Source organism: Carassius carassius, chromosome 9, assembly GCF_963082965.1.
Source record: "Carassius carassius chromosome 9, fCarCar2.1, whole genome shotgun sequence".
Classification (NCBI taxonomy): Eukaryota; Metazoa; Chordata; class Actinopteri; order Cypriniformes; family Cyprinidae; genus Carassius; species Carassius carassius.
The window spans coordinates 6,928,204-6,954,227 of NC_081763.1; the positions used below are offsets into that span (position 1 = coordinate 6,928,204).

Sequence of the window (26,024 nt, forward strand, 5' to 3'; positions counted from 1 at the left end):
GAGAATTTGGTCAAAAGAAGACGTCTTAAGGCACTGAGACGCCAAACCAGGGGCTGATGACCAACTATCATTTTGGTGTATCAAAGTCTTTACTTTTCGTAGCAACCTTTGCATTACATGTGTACATTTATTTGAATGGTATTTAATCAAAGTCTACACCCATTGTGAAAAACCTTACTTAATCAGGGCAGGCTAGATGTGCCGACACAATTTGTTACAAGTTTGGTTCGAATTTGTATAGTCTTATTCCTATGCTTTTGGCCAATCTGCTTACACCCCGCATGTAGGGGGCTTAAACTTTTACACAGTTTTCATGCGTTTCATATTGTAAAAATTCATTTAAAATGACTACATCATAGTTATGTTTTTGCATGAGATTGTGTTGGATGTGCGGTAGCTGCTGTATGGAAGCTTGGGTCAGTTTACTATGCTTAGATTTCAGCACTAGATCTTAGATGGAAGCACAAACAGCAGTAATGGTCTGGTTTGAGGTCCTTTCAAGGTGGAGATATCTTATATCCGTGCAATACTCTTGTGAATAGGAGGGACGCTGGAAGATGTATATGTTGGGGGAAGGGCGTATATTTAAGGATGATGTGGTGGAAACACAATATGTCCAGTAATAGCACTAATGTATGTTATTTAGAACACAATGATGTGCACTAGTATTCAAAAGCTTGGAACTACCTAAACATGTTCGTGTTTAGATGGAAACTGGAACTGTGATATAGATAGATTTGCAGCTATAACAGCTGTCAGATATGTTTTAGCTGTGAGGTTTTGAGGGAAAATTTCAACCCACGCCTTCTGTAGCAAATCTGACCTTACACTTAAGCGCGTCCCTTAGGAGCTCAGTATGGTTTAAATCAGGCAATAGTGCAGGCTAGGCCATCAAATACAGTACTCTAAGAAACTCCCCATTTCTTCCTCAAATAGGTTTTGCGTAGCTCAGAGGTATGCATCAGATCTTCGTACTACTGCATGATGAAATTTGAACCAATCAAGCACTGACCACAGGGGATGGCATGACATTGTGAAATAGAATGGTAACCTTTCTTGATCCTTGCACTCTGCATCAATCTCCCAGCTCAGCAGCACCATACAATTACACTTCATTCATGCTTGACAGAAGACATCAAGCATCCTTTCATTTGCTGTGTTTCACATGCGCTTTCTTCCTTGATTTAAACCCCTGAAACTCATTTGTCTAGAGTACTCTTGTCAGTCACTCACCATCCAGTGTTTGTTCTTTTGCTCATTTATCTTCTTCTTTTATTTTCCAGTTGCAGCTTTCTAAACATTTCATTTCAAACCCAGCATCCCTGAGTTATTTTTAATCTGCTTTGTGCCTCTGCTTGAGCAGTTCTGGGTCTTTGCCCTCTTTTCCCAGAGCAGTAGTGGACACCTTTGAATGAAATGTTCAGTTTCTTTGTAAACCTATGTGTGGAATCACCTTAATTTTTTAAATACACAGAATTTTAACTTGGGGTTACAGTATGTTGGAAACCAGGGAAGGAAAATATACCTTCTTTGTTGAACAGAAGATTGGGTTTCAGGTGTGCCTTTACATAGGTTTGAGCTGAAAGATCATTAAATCACTAAGAGAATGAGTTCAATATTGCAGTTCGATAAAAATAATTAATTCTAAATCAGCAGTACAGTGATTTTCAGCATTAGTAATGTTCTGGAAATGTATTTTTAATCCATTTAATCTTGGTGAATGTATCAGATTCTGTCATAAACATTAATATTTCTGAGTGAATGTTATGTACTGCTAGTATCTGTATGTTCTGGAACAGAACCACTTAATGAAGAGATCAACAGTTTTCTCATTACTATTGGGTTGCTATAGGGTTGTGCCTTGAATATTTTGGTCTGGGACAAAATGTTTGGGAATTCGGCAGAACGTAATGTAACTAAGTGCCATCTGTGTTAAAAAGTAAATTTTTCCCTAGTTGGCTGGAAACTATGAGAAGCGGCAACACAATGCCTGCTTTATAATATGTTGTAAGAAGTACCAGTACTTGCATTGTGTTATGAAATGGTGTTCTGACACACTTTAGAATGCAGCAATGAATAATATCAAGTTTGCATAGCCAGAAGTGCTTGCATTGAGTTATAGATTGTTGGACAAAAAGTGTAGCAAAATTCTTGGAAAATCAGATGTTACCGGTAAAATGGTCTCCTAGCCTCACAGAGTTTGTTTACTGACTGTCACATGCATATTTAGCACGGAACCAAAGAAAACTTGCTCCAATCAGATTTATAATGTGTTTAGAACAGTAGTGTATTTTTTCCCTTATCTATTGACTGTACAAACAGTACAAAACATGCATTTGTTCATTGCAAATTATTTAAAGGCACTATCACACTTGCTATTTTTGATATAACAATTTTATTACAAAATTTAAACCTTTTTCATCTTTCAGTGCTGCCATGCTTTTAGCATATAACAATACAGTATAAAACCTCAACCCAAAGTGAGCTAATTAAAAGCAGTTTTTTCATTGATGCTGTTGCAGCATTTAGATTTTCATGCTGTTTTCTGTACACGTAACATTCCTTGAAAAATACAAACACCTGCCGAACACGCCACAATTAAAACAACTTTGAATTGCCAGCCTATTCTTGCAGGCCGTTCGAATGGTTACGAGGTGTAATCAACATAACGTTTCAGTAGTTATACAAGGAAAGAAAGAGATAAATAGAAGTACTTTGCAAATAATGACAAATGTGTCAAGATCTGATCTTTTCAACAGCCCAAGGCACCCAGGCTTGAAATATGTTGGCAATTATCAAGTTATTATTTTTTTTTTACAAACCCACACACACATACACATACACACCAACAAAAAAAAAAAAAAAAAAAAAAATGCTTAAGCAGGAGGTGATGAGACAGAACAAAAGAATGAAAAAAAAGAGAAAAGAACACACTCGGCTGTGCTTGTTTTACATTCTACATCCGAAGTTCACAGTGAGTATCCCAGGCAGTGGGTAGATCTATCTAATAATCCTGATGGGAACAGTAACCTAAGTGGTTTAGAAATCTGCAGCGAGACTACATTGCTTCCTCTTCAAAGGAAGTGGTCTAATGATCCAGGATGTAATGATGGAAGTCTGAGCCATATCATGTTAAGTAGTTTTCCGGTAAGGCATTGCTTGCCCAACAGACAACCAAAGAAGTGCAGAACCACAGTGCCTTCAAACTAATACCAACACCAGCTTTTGCCTTCAAGATCCAGAAACAAATGACAAAAACGTGATTGTTTTAAGTGTTAAGAGACAAGAAATATTGAAACATCTAGAAAATTCCAGTTGATTTTGATGTCTGTGTTTGTTCTTGATTGAAAATGTTCTTTAAGGATGAATGATTTGGTAACAGACTCACAAACTCATATCTCTCATTGGCTGGGAGATTACTGTGCTCTTTAGTTCAGTTGGCGACAGGCCTCAAATGTCCATTTCGAAGCCCCTCCGTAGACCTCAATGCTGGTTTCCAACCAAGAGAAGACGTTCCCTACTTGTGCTTTGCTGCTGCATGTGGCCAGGTTATAAATCTCTCCCACGGACAGCTTTCGGTCCCAGATGTTGAAATTCGCCATGTCACCGACAAACGCTTGAGTAGCATCAAACCCTCCACCGAGAGTATCCTGCAGGTGGATAACATTTATTTGAGATGCTGATCAAATAAACGCTGAATGCCTTCAAAGGCATATGATTGGTCCCTGTTAACCTTTGAAGCTAATCTGCCCATAAAAGATTAATTTGTGCTTTTCATCCCTACAGGCGTTTTTGAAGGTCTATGCATTTCAGATGGGCCAAACTCTTGTCTATTGGTTGTTTTATAGAGTGTTTTAGAATGGACTGTTTTCAAAGAGATTTTCTTATAATTGCAGATTTTTCAAAGGTGAAATCAATAGGAATCCACATGATCAGGAATTTCAGATCAGGGCAAAATATCTGATATGTTGACCAACAGAAAGCATAAATCTGCGTGCAATATTTGTCATCTAAGGTAATATAGTAATCTCTGGTTTAATGATGTGTGAGCTAACATTATCGAGTATATGCAACAAAAAATAATAATAATAATAAAAAAACATCTTTAGACTCCAAAAGCATTCACTGCGTGATTAAACTTATTAGTATTCAGTTATATAATATATAATTCATAGTTACAAAAGTAAAAACATACTTGTGCAGATTTCTATTTTTTAAATATATCGCACAAGCAAGTGTGCCGTTTTCCCGAATATCGGCACTTGAACACTATCACAAATGTGGCATTAATTTTATAAAACAGTTCAAAAAACAAGAAGTAATTTAGTAATACATTCGAGTGAGTTTTATTGACCGTCGCTTACTTCGTTTCTGAATGAATCAGTTTTTTTGAATGAGTAGTTTGAATGAATGATTCAGTGAATCACTTTTTAAGACAGGTACTTGCCGCCATCTACTGGTGATTTTATTGTCATATTTAAACCAGCCAAGGTACCAGTACAAAGTTGTTTAATTATCGTTATAAAAAAATAAAATAATAATAATTCTCCAAAAATAGCAAGATACTATTTTTTGGCAATATCGCACACCCCTAGCTTCAATGCATTATGGCACTGCTTTGTATAAAACGGTCACATGCAATGCTGCCTTTAAATTTAGCCAAAACTAGGTATTAAAAAAACAGCAGTTTAGCAGTTTAGTTTATAGCTTCCTAACTTTTGGAACAGACTATGCCTGAGTGTAAGCCTACATTGGTTTAAAATACAGCTACGTGGGCAGCTCACTTTTGGAACAGAGCCACTGTATATTCTTTACACATTATTAAATCATTGTTGTGTAACATCCTGAACTACCACGCCATACTTTGGCATATTGATGAGTGAATTTAAGATTAAACAGAGGATGCATACCTGCTCTTGTCCCAGAATCAATACCCCTTGTGGTTTGATTGGGTGGTATGGGGCCAGACTGTCCCCATTTCCTCTCATTACACCATCCTGGTAAGCTTCCCACACTCCATCCCGAGTGGTCCATGTGATACAAATGTGATGCCATTTCCCATCATTGATCAGGAAAGGCAGCTTAGCAACCTGCATCAATAGAGGGCAAAAACCAGAAGACACTTAAACATCATGTTCATTTTGATGCAGACCAGTTTGTATCTAAACTAAATTGACAAATCATACTAGCATAACATCTTAGCAAGCAACAGATTCTAGCAACACATTAGATACCATCTAGCAACATCATACCAATCTGCCTGTCAGCATATCTATCTCATTTACAGAAAACAAAGAAAACTATTAATTTAAACATGAAGAAAAACCATGCATTCCTAAATTTCCCTAATGGCAATTCATATTTTTCTCAATGACATACCTTGTCATTGATAAGCAGCTCCATTGGGTTGTTTCCCCATTCAATAAGAACCAGTTCATTGGCCTGTCCAGGGACTGCATATGAGAAAGGTGTTCCCACTCCTGGAGAGGCATTGGACTTGAGCCACATGCACACAGTGAAGGCGTACATCTCCGGAAGACTCTTCTTGACTTTAGTGTACATGTAGTTGGTCCTCAGAGGGAACGTCAGCTGAAATTTATCCAGTGGTCTGTTATCCTTTTGGCCTGTTATTAAAAAAATAAATATATGAATACATTCAAATAATTATTCCTCTGATTCCAGTCTACAGTATAGCACTAAAAAGGGCAACGTACAAAATCGGTATCATGTGTATATAAGGTATATTTCTAGGGGATATTCATATATAAAAACTTTATTGATTTATTTGGTTGTTTTTGCCTGTGGAAAGACAAGCACTCTAGTGCTATTAACCCACCTGGGACCCTCCCTCCTCTCATTTATTTCTACACTTGTGCTTGATGCTAGTAACGAGGAGTAAAAGCCACGATTAATTGCCATCATTACTGAGGTAGAGAAATCGTTCAAACAAAAATTATATTTTTTCACACAGTTTTCTAACCCTCCAGTTGTTCCAAACTCACACAATATTCTCTCTTCCGTGGAAGACATTTGCATGTTACATTTACTGTACCTCTCTGCATGCTAGACTGCAATTTAAGAAATTATTTTCATTTACTATGCCTCTCAAATCTAATTTGTATGCGTATGTGTTTAAACATAGCGTATCAAGATATAAAACATTGTTTACAATCAGTTAATGTTATTTATTTATTCAATTAATTACATAAAAAAAAATATTTATTGAAAAAATGTCCTCAACTAAACAAATTCTTCTGAACATTGTAACACATTACTGTTATTTCTTTTCTATACATTTTAGACTATTTATTATGATCCCATGAGTGAATATAGTTACTAGCATGTAAAACTGATTTAAAAAAAAAATATATATATATATATATATATATATCAAAAACCAGTTATTCTTATCTTATATACAGATAAGAATAACAATAAAATGTTTTTTACTGTATGCACTAGGACAAACCGAGGACAACTAGGACAACACAAGCTGAAATAGCAGCTCAGCTGCATTAAACTATATGCTTATTAACTTCTTGGAAGCAATTAATCTAAAGTGCTCTCATGCTTTTGACAACTTGTGTTGCACACTTTTCCGTTGCAGCTCGATCTGACCTTGCCTCATTTCAAATGCATTAAGTTCCATATTAGTTCCCTGTTTTCATTACCAATTGCTTTGATCAATTAATCATTGAATTAGTCATATCAAATTTGTGCACTACAGATGATTTCCAGCAAATACAGTACATTTTGAAATGTTCAATGCAGATATGGCTTGGAATGAGTGGGAGTACAGAACATGAGACTACTTTTTTGTCCATTTTGGAGCTTGACGATGTGAATTGCTGCAGGCATCTGTTTGAATGGTAAAGCTCAGAGTAGACATTCTGGCAAAGTATCTCTGTAATTCACAGGAGAAAGAAAGTCTTATCTGTTTGAAATGAAATGGTGGCGAGTAAATGATGAAAATCCCTTTACTATTAATGCCTTTTAAAAGGCTGTGGGACATTAAGCATTTTAATGACTGAGAAAGACATGATTTGAAATTCACAAAAGTCATGAGCTTGCAAAAACTCTCTGGGTCCGATCTGTAAATCATGCTATAAAGCTGGTTGGGTGGGATTGGATATGCAAAGCAATGCAGCTCTGTGGACCCCCTCCTCTCCTGCGACACTACGGCAATTCATTATCCACGCTGGCATCTACAAGAATATTTTCCCCGCAGGAAAACCAGGTCATGAAAGCGCCTGGTGCCTCTCCACAACATGTATGTGATCGGTGGAGCAGAAATGCGAATGGTTACCTTTCTCTAGATCGGTTATTCTCTGGTGCAGTGAGGTGAGAGTGGAGTCGACGCGCCCGCGCTGCTCGCTCTCGTTGCGCAGCCCGGGCTTTCCTTCCTCCAAACCGTTCACACGGGACAGGACCTGCTTCTCCAGGTCGTCGATCTTGTTCTGTAGAAGATCCTTCAAGCTGTTCGCCTGGACGGAGTTGTTAGTCCGGCTAAATTGCTAAAGAAAGATGAGAACATCTATTTGTGAGAGAAACGTTAGATTTAAAAACGCTTAGGTCACTGTTAAAGAACCTTAAACAAGTGCACTGCTGCTATGAAAAACGTGTTTCATAGCCAAATAATTAAAGTTACATATTAGTCAAATATTATTTCATATTAATTAACATTAAATTTGCATGTCAAAAAGTCGTTTTATTTTTTATTATTATTATTATTACATGCATAACAATTGTCCGTTATGATGTTCATTAACAACAACAAAAACAGTTACAATACGCTTAAATATTTAGTGTTTAAGCGCGGCCAAATCAATGGTATTGAAGATTTGCAATAGTTATTTTATTATTTATCTATTTTATTTTAATCTTCGTTTTATTTTTTATTTTTTTGTATTGTCTACAGTCTGGAGTAATGCGTCTTTTAAAAGGGGATTATGCGCCACTGTTTGGCACTTATTTATTACAGATATAGTGAGCTAATATGTTCTAAAATAAAATAAAGTTGTGAGAAGCTCGACACAGTTCTACCTGCGTTCTCAAATAAATCCACTGTTTTCGACATGGAAGAAAGCGCTCCAGGACAACAGACATACCTCCAGGTTCTCCAGCCTCTGCTTGAGTGACTGTAAAGTCCGCGAGAGTTGAGCCAGTGTGTCGGTCGGACCCCTCGACACATCCCCCATTGTGTTCTTAGAGCCCGTTTCCTTGCGTCGTGCGCCGCCCCTCGCGTCTCCGGGCTCGGACGCGCTCTGACTCTCGCACCTTGTCAGCTTAGAAGTCAGTTCCCTGATGGTCTCCTTCTGATTCATGATTGTTTCCTTCTGTTGCAGCACCGTCTCTCTCAGCTGCATGACCGTGCTCTTGAGATCCTCTCCGGGCACGCTGTTCTGCAGTGTGGCGGCGCATATGTCCATATCCTTGGGCACGGACGTGCAAATGAACTGGGTCTGTCCAAAGTCCTGGCTCATCCCGTCCGCCAAAAGACAAGAAAGTATCAAAAGTTTCCAGTGCATCCCTCTCGCTCCAGCCTCCATGGCGTGTTTGCTTCCGAAGTCTCTTCTGGACAAGTAGCAGCACTCTTTCTCTCTGTCTGACAGCTTGTGGTTGTAATCTGGCTGTGGTGCGCTCGGGCTTTATATAGCACGCGCATCTGCGGCGGTGAGCTGCATCACGCGCCTGATCGTGATCTCCCGCCCCTGGATATTAAAGCAGAAAAAACATCCAGTAAGTCAATAAAACTAGTTTTTACCCCAGCGGACGGGTTTTCAGTTTTCTAAAGCTCAATTAATTCCACACAATCACTGGGAGATTTTCGTATTTGCGAAAAAAAAAAAATTATAATAAAAAAATATATAATAATAATAATAATAATAATATAAAATTACACTTAAAAAACATAGATAGATAGATAGATAGATAGATAGATAGATAGGCCTATATTTTATAGTATTGTTGAAATTATGTTTATTTAAAAAAGGTTTCATTCATCCAATAAAATAAAATTAAAAATAGGGTAATGATTCACATCTATATTATTTAACTTGTGCCAATGAAAAATAAATAAATGTAACTTTACTTTAGGAGCACGTTATTTATTTTTCATTGGCTCGAGTTGAAAAAAATATAGATGTAAATCTTTAAACTACTTTTTTTTTTATTGGATGAATGAAACACTTTTTTGTTCAGTGTATATAATTATTAATTTATGGGGAAAGGGACATTCCCAGAATTTCTTATTTGAAAAATCATAACATATGCAATTAAACCAACAAGTTAAGTTACCAGAGCACATTATTTTCTTTAACCACCCAGATTTTTCTTAAGAAAAGAAACAAAGACTGGACAATTGCTCATCAGAAAAAGCACTGTTATATTTTCACAGAAAGCTTATTTATTATTTATCATTGTTGCATTAACTGGGAAAACTGGAACTCATTATTTTTTATTTATTTTATTTTTTATAAGCATTTGTCTAATAAAAATGCAATAAAATCAATTTACATTTATTGAGTATAAAAGAGGATCTAGAAATCTTTTATCACAGATATAAATACTAATACTTTATACTGAAAATATATTAAAAAAAAATAATGTCTGGTTAACTTAGCAATAACATGAGCTTCTATGGTATCAAATTAACAGACTGTATAATGTTTCTGTATTGATTTAGAAACATTATGTTGCCATTTCCTGTCTGCTTTGTCCACTTCACTAAATGGGTGTATGAAAAGACTTGTGAAGATTACACCTTAATTAGTGATAAAGCCTAATTGCAGTATCACAACGATTATTGATCCTCTACCGCAGCACGCACCCATGCAGTGCATCACTGATGGTAACATCAGTTCCAGCAGTTCTGTCATTGAGTAGTTTAAGGATATGCTGCTGCAGATGGCTGCAAAATCTATTTGCAGCAGCTATAGACTACTCTGACAATGGCCATGCTTGTGTGATATTGCACATCTCTCATGACATCACACTGTTAGCGTTTTTCAGTGTTGCAGTGTGAACACCAAAATGCATTATGTTGGACTGGCCATTCCATGAATCAGATCTAATAAACTCATAGCTAATGCACATTATTACCTACACAAACGAGTATTAGGGTAACACGCATACCACTAAAATAATGTAATAAATGAAACAACAAATTTAACAAAAAACACCCTGATTTGCAGAACAAACACAAATAAATAAATAAATGAAAAATAACTGGTAAATGACCATAGCACATGCAGGTAAACAAATTAAATATTAAATCATTTTTAGTAAGTGTTTTATTTTGATTTTTCTTTCTCTTTGCATTTTTATATGGTACAAAGTTATCCTAAATCAATGTGATAAACTGGATAGATCAAAAGTAATCTAAAAGTAATTCAAAAGTAATCAAATTATGGATGTAAAATGTGAAATATAATGGATTAGATTAACTAAAATTTTGGTCATGTAATTTGGCTACAATTTAAGAGTAATCTACCCAGCGCTGATTAAATTAATTTAAAATTTTTATGTTTGGATATTATTATTATTATTATTATTATTATTATTATTTAAATGCATTTTGCTTCTACAAATAATAGATGTTTTACATTTTATCATGCTTTTATGCATTTATGCCGTTTAAACAGGCAGACCAAAGGCATGGCAAAGGGAAACAACATCTTGTTCCCTCTTGAGGAACCATGGGTACATGCATAACCCAAGACATTCCCCTTCTAGGGAACTTGTGCTGTGTCTTCTAGCAGAAACTATGGGGAACTAAATTCCAACTATAACATGCTGAGGCGCATGCCTGTCCACCCGGTAAGAGACTAGGGAGGTGACAGACACTTATCTAACCTTTCCTCAGAATGGGGAAAAGCCACTGATGCCCTGGACCTGATTCGATTAAGGGGAACAGCCTAACCCAATGTAAAAACACAACTATCCTCAGATAGCTTTAATATGTGAATAAAACTAGCCTGAATACACAAGGCAAACAGAAAAAAAAAACTTCTTGATAAGAGCTCAAAGTGATCGCTACTTAAAGCCCAAGTAAGGTGAGTAGCTGCTGAGCTAGAATACAGCTATCCTCACATAGCTATACCCTAAAAGTCTCATGAAGGTCTCATAGACCAAGATAAACCATATACAACTAGCATCAGATAGCCAGGTAAGACCTTCCTTCAAAAACTGTCACAGAAAGTGGACTAACAGCTTAAGCAGGGGAGATAGCACTGTTCAGGCAAGGGCTCAGGGAGACCTTAAGTAATTGAGCTAGCACATAGCTATCCTCAGATGTACCTAGGAAAGGGCTACCAGAAGTGGGAATGACTGAATCACTTTCACTGTCGTCACCAAACCCATTAATCTCTTCATCATAATTCTGACTAGAAGAGCCCAGCAGCGTGCTATCGGGATCAGATGACTGTAAAGAAAGAGTGTCTGGATCCCAAGCTGCACTCAAGCTTGCGGTTTGAGTTTTGGAAAGATGCTAACCTTTCTCTAACCATTCCACAAGCTCAACCTGATTTGATTTCTGCCGTGCCTCAGCAGCAGTGGGACCCGACCCGTTAGGCACAGACGCTTGCCCCTCTTCCCTCGAGACCAACATGATCGGAGCTTCAGCATAGTGAAATCCTCAGAGCCCTCGAGCACCAGATACTCTTGCTTTTCACCCAGGCACATAACGCACAAGTCATGTGTGTCCTCAGGTGTCAAACAATTCTGACACGGAGGCAGACACTTCTTGAAATGCTTGCCAGGTTTCAGATACAGAGTACACACTGCTAACAGATAGGCAGCTTTTAAAATTTTAAAAAGACAACAAACGTTTTCACGTATTCAGCAGTTGGCTTTTATACTTCTGGACACCTGCCAATGATGTCACAGGCCACTTGGACCAATTGGATTGTAGTTTTTGCATATGTGCCTCAGACATTGGTCATGCTGGCAGCATTCATCGTAGTGTCCACTTCAGGATATAGCACAAGTTAAAATAATTTTTTAAAGATCTGAGTTTTCCTTTATGAAATGAAGAGGCAGCGCAAAGTAAAGAGGAAGTGGCAAGTCACAGTTTCAGCTCTTTATGTAAGATAAGGTGCTTTGCCATTACTCGACAAGCACTTATTGACCATCATCACATGAAACTCAGATAAGGGCTCATCTCAGAGCACATTAAAACAAGAGGTTCAATTATCTGATGACATTAACTGTGAGGAGGAGAGCTCTGTGGGCCTTTTATGAGACTTACATGACACATCTCACTTGTTCAATTCAATTCAATTCAATTCAAGTTTATTTGTATAGCGCTTTTTACAATACAAATCGTTACAAAGCAACTTTACAGAAAATTAAAAATAATAATAATAATACAAGACGTAGTCAGCTAGATGATGAACTATCAATATTATTAATTAATAGTAATTATATGATGCAGTCACACATGTAGCAATAATTGTTAGTTCTGTTTGTTGATTCAAGGTTAGGATCATCTGGGGTCCTCTGAGGGTCAGCATCATCTCTTCTCAGGTGTTCTGGATCCAGACTGGAGCTTGTGTAAATCCTAGTTACCACGGGATGTAAATCCCGTGGCAAAACATAGAAACAAGATAGAGACATCATTAGCATAGCTGCTGATCCAACAAAGTAAAATTAGTTTAACCCAAGCTAAAGAATAAAAATGCAGATGCAACTACACTCACAATTTAAGAGATACATTATTCGAATGCTTGGCGAAAGAGATGCGTTTTTAATCTAGATTTAAACAGAGAGAGTGTGTCTGAACCCCGAACATTATCAGGAAGGCTATTCCAGAGTTTGGGAGCCAAATGTGAAAAAGCTCTACCTCCTTTAGTGGACTTTGCTATCCTAGGAACTACCAAAAGTCCAGCGTTTTGTGACCTTAGGGTGCGTGATGGGTTGTAGCGTGGTAGAAGGCTAGTTAGGTACGCAGGAGCTAAACCATTTAGGGCCTTATAGGTAAGTAATGATAATTTGTAACAGATACGGAACTTAATAGGTAGCCAGTGCAGAGACTGTAAAATTGGGGTAATATGATCATATTTTCTTGACCTGGTAAGGACTCTAGCTGCTGCATTTTGGACTACCTGTAGCTTGTTTATTGACGAAGCAGGACAACCACCTAGAAGTGCATTACAATAGTCCAGTCTAGAGGTCATGAATGCATGAACTAGCTTTTCTGCATCAGAAACAGATAACATGTTTCGTAGCTTGGCAATGTTTCTAAGATGGAAGAATGCAGTTTTTGTAACATTGGAAATATGATTTTCAAAAGACAAATTGCTGTCTAATATAACACCCAGATTTCTGACTGTAGAGGAAGTAACAGTACATCCGTCTAGTTGCAGATTGTAATCTACAAGATTCTGTGTGGTGTTTTTTGGTCCAATAATTAATATCTCTGTCTTATCTGAATTTAATTGGAGAAAATTATTTGTCATCCAATCTTTTACATTTTTAACACACTCTGTTAGCTTAGATAATTGGGAAGTTTCATCTGGTCTCGTTGAAATATATAGCTGAGTATCATCAGCATAACAGTGGAAGCTTATTCCGTATTTTCTAATAATATTACCAAGGGGCAACATGTATATTGAAAATAGAAGGGGACCTAGGACGGATCCTTGTGGCACTCCATATTTTACTGATGATAAATGAGATGACACCCCATTTAAGTAAACAAAATGGTAGCGATCGGACAGGTAGGATCTAAACCATCTTAGAGCCTGCCCTTGAATACCTGTATAGTTTTGTAATCGATCTATGAGTATGTCATGATCTATGGTGTCGAACGCAGCACTAAGATCAAGTAAGACTAGAAATGAGATGCAGCCTTGATCTGACGCAAGAAGCAGGTCATTTGTAATTTTAACAAGTGCAGTTTCTGTGCTATGGTGGGGCCTAAAACCTGACTGAAATTCTTCATACAGATCATTTTTATGCAGGAAGGTGCTCAATTGAGCAGACACAACTTTTTCTAAAATTTTAGACATAAATGGAAGATTTGAAATAGGCCTATAATTTGCCAGTACACTAGGATCTAGTTTTGGTTTCTTAATAAGAGGCTTGATAACCGCCAGCTTGAATGGTTTTGGGACGTGACCTAAAGATAACGACGAGTTAATGATATTGAGAAGCGGTTCTTCGGCTACAGGTAACAGCTCTTTTAGTAATTTAGTGGGTACAGGATCTAATAAACATGTTGTTGGTTTAGATACAGTGATAAGTTTATTTAGCTCTTCCTGTCCTATATTTGTAAAGCACTGCAGTTTATCTTTGGGTGCGATGGATGAAACTGAAGTGTTAGACGCTGTAGAATCTACATTCGCTATTGTATTTCTAATGTTATCTATTTTATCAGTGAAGAAATTCATAAAGTCATTACTATTTAACGTTGGTGGAATATTTGAATCAGGTGGCGTCTGGTAATTTGTTAATTTAGCCACTGTGCTAAATAAAAACCTTGGATTGTTTTGGTTATTTTCAATGAGTTTGTGGATATGCTCTGCCCTAGCAGTTTTTAGAGCCTGTCTATAGCTGGACATACTGTTTTTCCATGCAATTTTAAAAACTTCCAAGTTAGTTTTTCTCCATTTGCGTTCAAGACTACGAGTTACTTTCTTGAGAGAGTGAGTATTACTGTTATACCATGGCACAGTACGTTTTTCTCTAACCTTTTTCAATTTGATGGGGGCAACAGCTTCTAATGTATTAGAGAAAATAGTGCCCATGTTGTCAGTAATTTCGTCTAATTCATGTGTATTTTTGGGTACAAATAGCAGTTGAGATAGATCAGGCAGGTTATTTGCGAATCTGTCTTTGGTGGCTGGAACAATAGTTCTGCCCAGACGGTAACGCTGAGACATATAGTTAATATCAGTTATACGCAGCATGCACGATACAAGGAAATGGTCTGTAATATCATCACATTGGGGTACAATATCTATAGCAGTAAGATCGATTCCATGCGATATAATTAGATCTAGTGTATGATTAAAACGATGAGTGGGCCCGGTGACATTTTGCTTGACTCCAAAGGAGTTTATTAGGTCAGTAAACGCAAGTCCTAATGTATCATTTGCATTTTCAACGTGAATATTAAAATCTCCCATGATTAGCGCCTTATCAACTGTAACTAGAAGATCTGAGAGGAAATCTGCAAATTCTTTTAGGAATTCTGTATACGGCCCTGGTGGTCTATACACAGTAGCCAGAGCAAGAGATACATTAGATTTCTTTTGCATGTCTGACAGTGTAACATTTAGCAAAAGTATTTCAAAAGAGTTAAACCTGTATCCTGTTTTCTGGGTAACATTGAGAATATCACTATATATTGTTGCAACACCTCCTCCACGACCAGTCTGACGGGGCTCATGCTTATAACAGTAGTTTGGTGGAGTAGACTCATTTAGACCAAAATAATCATTTGGTTTTAGCCAGGTTTCAGTCAAGCAGAGTACATCAAAACTATTTTCTGTGATCATTTCATTTACAATAACTGCTTTGGGTGTGAGTGATCTAATATTTATGAGCCCAAACTTTAAAAATTGTTTTTGTTCATTTACTTTACATTTTTCTGGTTTAATTACGATAAGATTTTTTCTAGATCCTACATTATATTTTGACCTCACTATTCGGGGAACAGACACAGTCTTAATAGTTTTTACAGCACAAGTACTTTTATCATTTAAGCGGGTGGAACAAAACTCATCATAATAGTTATTAGAGAATTGTCTTACTAGTCACATGGAGCGAAGTGTCCTGGAGATGTTGTCAGAGAGCAGCTCCGCTCCGATTCTGCTGGGGTGTAATCCATCAGCGCGAAACAGCCTAGGACGCTCCCAGAAAAGATTCCAGTTATTAACAAATAGCAGTTTCTGTTCTTTACACCATGACAACAACCATTCATTTAAAGCAAAAAGTCTACTGAACCTTTCGTGTCCTCGTCGATACGTGGGCAGTGGTCCTGACACGACGATCGTCGCCGCGGGCGTCGTGCTGCGAACCGTCTCGATCAGGCTGCTGAAGTCCCTCTTCAGCGTCTCCGTCTGCCGCAGCGTGGTGTCGTTAACCCCGGCGTGAAGCACGACCGCTCTGGGGCTCTCGTCGACCTTCAGGATCGCGGGTATCTGCGCAGAAACATCGAGAACACGAGCACCAGGCAAACGATGAGTGTGCACTTTACCTTCGGCTAACGTAGCACTTACGTGTCGGACGATGGAGTCTCCGATGATCACAGCGTCGCGTCCTGTCTCGCGGAGGGGAGCGAAGCGGTTCCGGATGGAGATGTCGAAGGCAGGAGGGGGAGAAGTCGTCGCCCGGGACCCGGCTCGCGTCCTCCGCTGTGGATGCACCCAGGGTCCGTGGTGTCCCGGCGTCGCAGTGAAGGACATCTGGGAAGATCGCGTCCTGGGTGCACCGGGCCTGTGCAGAGAAACACACGGAGTAGACGTGGTGGGACTGTTAACAGATCGCTGTATACTTACCCCGGACTTGTGAGCGTCAGCCCGGGATGATTCCAGCGCGGTTCTCCGCTCTCTCAGCTGGGCCTGCCTTACCTCCAGGTCGCGAATCTGCTTTCCCACGGCCTCGAGCTCGAGCTGCACAGAGTGGAGATATTCATCCGCCATTAAAGCAAGTAACAGTGAGTACAGCAGTGGTAATGTGTGTGAATAGAGTATTAGCAATGTTAGCGCAGTTAGCTGCAACCACGCCGCTGATGCTAACGGGCTAAAAGCTAATAGCGGACCCGGGAGATCAAAATAAAACTAGTGATAGCGAGGCGCTCTGATTGTTTTTGTTGTAGAATACAATAGAGGATATATTCACACGTTATATAAACGGAAACGATGATGTATAAAATTGTTTTTTGAGTTAAAAATAGTCAATGAAAAGAATATAGTGACGGAGCTCAAACGCAGTACAGCCGCCAACAACAAACAGGAAGTGACGTAAAATAACGTATATATGTATATACAAGTCCATAATGTATATGGACTTGTTGTCCATATACATCAGCATAGATATATATTTTTAACTTCTCCATTTCCTTGTTGGGTAAAAGCTGGGCTGATAGCAGCACTGTGGGTGAATCCTCCTCTATCAGTCTAATGATTATATTTTGGCAACCTGTGACAGTCAAGCTTTTTCTTGCACAGCTACATAAACAGATTCACATACAGGTGCCAAACTGGTTATTGGCCATTCAAAATATTTCATATTTTTTGTCATTTTCTGAGATCCCTTCTCAAGTTTTTTTTTACGCATTGCAGGCAACTGTAATAAATTGAAAACACCCTTGAAAATGCAAAGTAATCAGTCCCAGAGGTCTTAAATTATGTGAATAATCTGCTGTAGTCAGTTCAATGATATGTCCAGAAGTTAATTGAATTCAAAGCAACCATGCAATTGACACTTGCATTTAAAAAATATTCTTGACATATTCTTGACTCTACAAAGTCTACACTTAAATGGCATGATGCCATATAGACATCTGCATCTTATTCATTCAAAATTCTGTTGGAAATTTTGTCGCTGGACGTCATGCCTGTGGTGCATTTCCTGAACAGCTACCTAACTTGCTGCTTAACTGTACCATCCGCAGTCCACTGCATGATTTAGGCGTTTTAAGCTCATTTTAAAGGAATGCTAAGGGATTCACTACTATAGTACAATGCAGTGTTGAAGATACTAACTAAGCTAGTTACAACTGGTTCCTGAAAATGTAGAAACTTTGTTGCACTTTTGTCATTCACACCATATTGAGTAGAACTGCCGTTCATTATGTCATGCATGTGGTGGAAAAATAACTTCAGGGGTGTTTTTCCCAAAAGCATCATTAGCCAACTAACCGTCATTATCAGCATATTTCAACAATCTGTGTTTCCTGAATCCATAGTTCCAAGTAAAATTTGCAAACAGCATCGCAAAGTTGTGTGGTTGGAACAGCTACTCTTGACGCATGATTACAAGAATAGTTTCCTGTTTGTACGACATGTGGACTTTATAAATACTTATCTTGAGTAAAATAAGCGAGCTAACATTCTGTACAATCTGTATCCTTCATTTCTAGTATACAAATTTAATTTACGTCTTTAAGCTTGTCAAGAAATGTAAAACGCCATTTTTGAAGAGTGTGCATGTGCATATATGCTCTAGTGTGTAAGAAAGAGCCTATGACTGAATATGGAAATAAAGTAAAATAACTGAGAAAAAGAGAATTAACCGTCAGATGCCATGTTCATAAGTTACAAATTTCCAACAACATTTTTGGGAAACAATAGTGACTAATTGATTGTTTTGATGATGCATTGTACTATGCTAGTTAAGCAGCAAGTTTGTCATTGTACAAAAAAAAACAGACCCCAGTTCCATTTTAAATGTCAGATTATGGCTGTAAATAACAAACATGGTATCTAGGGACTGCTTCGCTGTTTTTATTCTCCATTATTTTGAAGGTTTCCTAATGATTCCCCACGTGAGGCTAGAGCTACTGATACTAACAAGAAACTATTCTTCTAACCACAGGTCGAGCTGTAGTTCCAACCACACAGCTCTGAGATGCTACTTGTGAATGTTCCTTGAAACTATGAATTCGGAAAACAACAAATTGTTGAACTATGTTGGTACCGACAGAACTTGCGAACATAGTTTGTTAACAATGCTTTTGGGAAACTGGAAGCCCCTGGTAAATGTTCTGCTTGCTTTGTTAGTCCAAACTGAACAGTGTCCACATTAAAAAAGCACAATCTTTTCTGTGGGGATCCACAATGAACAAAGGACTGCATTTCTTCATTGTTATTAGAAACTAGATTGCAAAAAAAGTCATAAATGTGAGCGGGGTTCAGACAGAAACTTATCGGAATCTGTTGTACAATTTACTGCTGCCTGAATGAGTTATCCATTAAGTTATCTCATTAAGGTCTATAACCACAGAAATTGTTCTAGTTTACTCTCTCACATGTACACATGCATTAATACTCCAAAGCTTCATTAGGAAACAGACTTACCCCGGTTGTGGTCGACTGCTAAATAATGCATCCCCCTTAACGGCAGAAACACACAAAGTAACGACAGAGATCAATGACTGTAATTCCACATGCTGCCTCTCACCTTACCGTACATTAGGAAAGGATGGCAGTATCTTCTGAAGTTGTATTATGGCACTTTGTCAAACAGCAGTTTTCAACCGAAGGCCTCTGAAGAGCTGAGTGTTATGAGAGCTTAGTGCATAGTGCTAATAAATGGGAGATGTGTATTTATTGGCTGCCTCAGCAGAGTTTTTGCATTTTCCCTGGCCTTAAGTTCCCATCCATCAAAGGTCCACTGGCACTGTGAGCTTGTTTATTATCTGCCACTTTGTCCAATGGGTTTTTAATCAGAAAACCTTTCCTATCACAGTCTCCCTCTAATTTTCTTTAGTTGCATCATACTTCATTTTGGGCCCTTCCACTACCCCTTAAACTTAAACTTAAATCCTTACCCACATCCCACCTCAACAGCAGCAGTTTTCAACGTCAACAGGAACACAATAGGTAAAAAAATAGTATTTAAATAAGGATGAGGCACAAAGGAATGTTTCTTATTCAGGTGTCATCCATATTCACAGAACTCCACAGATTTCCCAAGAACTGAGATGTGAGTCATTCATATTCACATTCAAACATAGTTCTCATCATCTCCTGCCCATTGCATACCTTTCGGGCTAATTATTTTAAGTTTTCAGTTACCAATAAGAATGTGTTTCTTTCAGCTCCATTTAACTTTCACCATTTTTGAACCCATCTGGCTGAATTCCACAGTCTTTTCTCACAAAATCAATGCAGAAAATGACTGCAGATTCCATCTGGACTTGGTTATTCTTATGCAAGGCTAATTAGCCAAGTGGATTAAGCTATCTTTTCTCTTCCCATTAGAGCTGTGCTTGTTCGCTGAGCTGCGTGTTGTAGTATAATCTATTAGTTGATCTTTCCATTCCCAGTTTGCGCAGTGCGCTAATGTAACCAAATAATCAAAGAGCCTCAATATGTTAAATAATCATGTGCAATGATTTATAGTCTTCCTGGTGCTGTCTGGGGAAATAGGCATTTGCAATTTAGCAAAACTGAACTAGTGAACAATAATATTACCAATTAATTCTTTCAAACAGGTTATATTTTGGTTTGCTTAGTAATCCTCCATATTTTATCCAGAAAAGTTTAAGAATAGAAGATGGCTGATGGATGGATGGATTGGATGAGGAACATGAATACAACATGCCTTACAAGCACTATAAGAAGTTCATTTGCCATCTATTAACCTACACCCTGAATTCACCACTGCCACACTTCCCTTATGCTTACATTAATTAATTAAATTACTTCTTCGCAGAGGAAAACCCCAATCAAAGCTTCCCTGGGCCCGAGGGCTATGATCACCCCTGCCTGCCCAGAGCTGCATGGATTCGGTCATCCGAGGGTCAGCACACTAACTAGAGACTCAAATACCAGCCGGAATGAAAAATGCCCTTGAATCGACTAATTAAAGGCAATCTTCATCCCTCGCGGTCACACATAACCAAGTCTCTCCTTTGTCTTTTCGTAATATATTTTCCATAATGCTTTGTAGATGAATGTGTTTTCAGCTTTCCTCCGTATGTTTTATTAAAGGTCATAATTCCATTATTTTCTTCCTATAGTAGTCCTGTATAGATATTGTGTATCATCACAGAGGGGTTAGACTTATTATTTTGTTTTTCTTCTTCTCTCTCATGTTCTGTCTCCAGCCGCACTGATGAGACATAATTGCATGTGCTCACAAATGATCTGACAGTGAGCGCGTTTCACACTCGGTGGGATTTCAGCTTGAAGATTGATGAGTATTTCTATTTCTTGCCAACAGAATGACAAAACCAAATCAAGCAGGCATTTACATGTCAGTCTTGTGTAATCAGGCTGTTAGTAAAACGTCCAGAATGCAGCTAATCGTGGTCAAGAACCACCCACTTTAAACATCCTACTAACTATAAGTAACTTTACAACTACATATCAACTAACTCTCATTAGAGTAATAGTAGAGCTTTGGGTTAAGGTTAGGGTTAGTAGAATAAATTGACATGTACTTGTAAAGTCAATTATAATCAGTATAATGTCTGTTGGTTGAACATCAATATAAAGTATTTGCAGATATTAAGCAGACAGTTTACTAATACTCAATTACTAATTAATGTTTACTAATTACTAATACTCAACTACTCAGTTAATGTACTAAATTGCAACTTCACCTTATAAATGTGTAAGTACACACTGAGATGCAAGTTTCAATAGAAAGTTCTAGTTTAGTTTACATCAAATGTTTGTCAGTATATTTGGCAATACACACCTATATTTCAAAGACAATGGACATAACTATGAATTTATATATAAATCCTGTGTGTCATTAAGTCATACTTAAGTGGGCCTTTTTTAGCTCAACTAATTATATTTAATTTAAATATATTGACGTATTAATTATGTGGCACTATATGACATTGGTAAGGATGCTGCAGTATTCAGCAGGAGAGTTTCAACAGGGTTAAACAAAAGTTTGTCACTGGTTTAATAATCATAACTCTTCATGTATTCACCAGCAAGTTATTGAGTAATAAGGAGGTTGTCTGTAGCCAGTTCTCTTTGTTTGTTTGTTTTATAGACATTAACTTTTGATAGATGTTTCCACAGTGACTATATCCCGATCATGAATTGTTAAACTAATTTCTCCAATCTGTGAGAGATTGTCCCTGGTCTTTTTATTTCGGCTGCATGCGATGCTGAATAGTCTCGCAATTTCGGTTCTGATGCAAATGGAGACTAACTTGAAAGAATAGGATAATTCATCTCTGGTAATTATGTTTGCTAGTAATGACTGCCTTAGACGGTAATAGTATTTACATACGGTATGAGCCCGAGTGCTTGAATTATGACATCTGTTAAAAGTTTAATATTCCCAATATCACACCTCTTGAATTATTTGTTCTTTAAAAGCCGCCGACAATATGATACTAAGAAATTACCCAATGCATGTCTTCTAACCACACTTGACACTGTAAGCAAATCAACATTTATTTGATATATACATATAATAGAAACATCATATTCAAAAAATTACGATTTAACAAATGCACATGACTCAGATATTACTTTACACTGAGTCGCACTGATAAATATTTTACATCTAAAGAAATTTAATATATATGATTAAATCATAATTATATTGTATGTCTGTCTAAGCACCAAACACCCCCTTAGCAACCATCCAGAATACCTTAGCAACAGTCTAGCTGGGCTGATCTCTCTTCAAACTGCAAAAGTATTCAAACTATGCAAGATTTATATAACCTTAAAACATCAAACTAAACTTCAAACAATCTTAAACTTACAGCCAATGCTTTGCCAAAGTCTGTCTGGCAATTTTTTGTAGTTCCTTTAGTTTTATTCAGCTTGTTCTGAGGTTGTGTGCATTTGACAATAATGTTTAAAAATGCCCTCACAGATATTGTGAAACAGATATTTTGATGTCAAAAACCAACTTGTCAAGACATTTGAAGTAGTTACATAACTAAATTTTTTTCTCTCTGAATCAGCCTAAAAAAAGCCTCTTGAAGAGAAGGACCATCATAAAAAAAATCCCCTTTGAGCCCTTTATTCTTTACCTTAAATGTCCTTTTCCTTGAGTTCTTGATCAATAGTCACCCTTTCCCCGAGAGCTTATAAATTGCACTGAATTGGTCAGTCAAGGCATGATTTGAAGTCTAAACATTAAGATGTTTGGTTTAAATGCAAGAGAGAGTTTGTTGAGTTTAACATATACAGTATTAATCATGGGGAAGTTTCTCAACTCGAGACCGAATATGATTCACCATTATGAAACAGACCCACATTTGACCAGCTTTCACTGTTTCACGTTTTATCAAACCATAAAGCAAGGTCATTTCTCCATACACAATATGGCCTTGGATGAAGTGCATTGGACTTGTTTCAAAGGTATGGCCATTGAGGTGGTTGAATAATGTTATAATGCCAAAAGCTTTTCCTGAGATTTCCAGTTAATCTGTGTTTCATGTTGTGTACTTTCGTCTTAACCCTCGGAAATCGTGTTTTTCAGCATCCTAACTTTTAACCTTTTTACTTATTATTCTCAGATTAGGTAACGTACGCTGAACCTGGCCTCTATTATAAGTATAATGCTTAGACAGCCTTTATGGATGACTCCTCTGTGATATGTTCGTGCTCAAGGTCTAAAAATCAAAGCCCCAGCAGGCAGTTTTTATTAATTAAAAATCAGTTTATTGGTTACAATCTTGTATATTAATCAAAATGTAACTTAGCTTAAAAATGAATAAATAAAAACTTTAAAATTAGTATATGAATAGTTCCAATGCAAAAGCCTCTAAAAGCCATCTTCGTCAAAAGGGAGATAACGATATTGAGTGAATACTCTCCACACATACTATATCTTTATCAAGTACTTTCACTTCAAATGCGCTAAATCCCAGCAATAAATGCTAGTTTTAAAGAAAAACGTCAGACGTATTAAGAGGCTTTTGCATCTGAATTCTTAATATACTGTAAATAAAGCATTATATTCAAAACATGGGTCAAATATATATATAGCAAAAAGTATAAATAGTCATTCAAGAGGCAAGGTAATTGTATTATTTTCACATGTACTGTATGTGATTTGTTCATAACATGCTGATGGAAATGCATGGATGTTCAATAATGAAGGAGACAGCAGTTTCTCGGATGTAGTGAGGTAAGCAGTTATATATCCTCAATAGTCATAGAAATGAGTCAGGAAGGGCATTGAGGTAGCTAGGGAAGTATTCAATAAACCAAAATAAGGCACATGAAAAATGCATTTCTCAGTTCATTCTGTACCGTTCCTCCTCCTGTCACGTGGCTCCTCTAGATGAATCTTCCGATTGCTTGACTTGAGGAACTTCCTCGCTTTTCAATTATTCACACCAACAGATGTTCAGAGGCGAAGGTTACATAATTATCCCAAACTCCACTGTCTTGTAAAAGCACTCTCTTTTAGGCCATGATTTGCATGGATAAAAAATGTGCAAAACTGATAACACAAGCAAAAAAATGCAAAATGTAAAAATTAGCATTTACGCATTTAGTGACATTAAGGCCGTTTTATTTATACAGTGTTTTTTGCATAAGACATTTTTTCAAAGTAGCTTTACAGAAATATACTGCAGGAATAGCCTCATAAAATTCATAATGTCTTTATTTAGAAGTTTCATTAAAAATTGATTATTCTTTTCTATATTTGCGATGAGCTCTTTGTAATTGATTGTTGTATTAAATATTTGGTCACACTTGATTTCAAGGTCCAATTCTCACTTTTAACTAACTATTAGCTTTGGATTTTGTAAACTGCTAACTTATTGCTGCTGCTTATTGATAGTTAGTAAGGTAGTTGCTAAGTTTCGGTATATTGTTTAATTAAGGGTTAGGGTTAGGGTTTGGGTTAGAGTTAGGGTTAGGGTTAGGGATGTAAAATATGGTCATGCAGAAAATGGCACTAATAATATGCTAGTAATATGTATGCTAGTTGGTGAGAATTCAGAATTCTTCAAATAAAGTGTTGCCATAATATATTAGTCAACTGACCTTAAAGTGTTAGTTCATCGTAAAACCAAAATTATGTTATTAATAACTCACCCTCAAGTCGTTCCAAACCCGTGAGACCTACGTTTATCTTTGGAACACTGTTTAAGATATTTTAGATTTAGTCCGAGAGCTCTCAGTCCCTCCATTGAAACTGTGGGAACGGTATACTGTCCATGTCCAGAAAGGTAAGAAAAACATCATCAAAGTAGTCCATGTGACATCATAGGGTCGGTTAGAATTCTTTGAAGCATTGAAAATACATTTTGGTCCAAAAATAGCAATTTTTTAAAAATTCTTTATTCAGCATTGTCTTCTCTTCTGTCTCTGTTGTGTGAGAGAGTTCATAACAAAGCAGTTTGTGATATCCGGTTCGCGAATAAATCATTCGATGTAACCGGATCTTTTTGAACCAGTTCACCAAATCGAACTGAATCGTTTTAAATGGTTCGCATCTCCAATACGCATTAATCCACAAATAACTTAAGGTGTTAACTTTTTTAATGTGGCTGACACTCCCTCTGAGTAAAAAACAAACCAATATCCCGGAGTAATACATTGTGACGATCGTGCACCATAGAAACACAAGGAGAGGGAGAGATCCAATTGCAGGTGGTTTATTGAACAAAAAGGGTAATCCAAAATAAACAGTCCGAGGAGACAAACAAAATAAAAGAGGGAACCGGAAGGAATGGAACGGGAACTCGGAGGAACGAGAAGGCAAGGGTAAGTCTTGGGAGATGAGAACATTAGGAACAAGAAGGGTAAGGACTCCATACAAACAACAGGGAAAGACAGGTATTTATAAGGAGACTAATGACAATAGATTGCCTGCACCTGTGCGATTAACTGGAGTGCAATTACTGTGAAGACAGGACCAGACTAGAGGAATTATAGTGCCTATGGTGAAGTGCCTAAGGAGAAGTGAGCTCACTAGTGGACACCCAGGGAAACAGAGACTGACAGCGTGACATACATGTACTCAAACAGTCCACTGACTGAACTACTGTGAAGAGAGAACTGAAGATGAACACCGAGCCGAGCCAGATCACGAACAAATTATAAAAGTTAACAGCTTAAGTCATTTGTGGATTAATGCGTATTGGTGGATTAATGCGTTCAATTTGGTGAACTGGTTCAAAAAGATCCGGTTAAATCGAATGATTCGTTTGCAGTGTTTGGAATAACAGCGTTTAAAAGAACGGCATTAGGTAACGACATTATTTTTTCAGTAACGGGGTAATCTAACTAATTACTTTTCCCGTCGTTACAACGCCGTTAACGTTACTGAACGTTAAATGTGGTGCGTTACTATGCATTGATTTAATATGCAATCCGAACGCACCCCTGTCTCACACAGCGAGTGAGCAG

General features: G+C 37.5%; 1 protein-coding gene across 1 annotated transcript; it reads right to left on the reverse strand.

The window, feature by feature from the left end:
* Positions 1–2,376: 2,376 nt before the first annotated feature.
* On the reverse strand, positions 2,377–8,634 carry LOC132148811 (neuronal pentraxin-1-like). Its single transcript, XM_059557529.1, has 5 exons — positions 8,109–8,634; positions 7,307–7,514; positions 5,380–5,624; positions 4,911–5,090; positions 2,377–3,650 (listed from the first exon to the last, which is right to left on the reverse strand). The coding sequence occupies exons 1-5, from the start codon at positions 8,547–8,549 to the stop codon at positions 3,429–3,431; spliced, it is 1,296 nt and encodes a 431-aa protein (XP_059413512.1). The 5' UTR covers positions 8,550–8,634; the 3' UTR covers positions 2,377–3,428.
* Between the last annotated feature and the right edge of the window lie 17,390 nt (positions 8,635–26,024).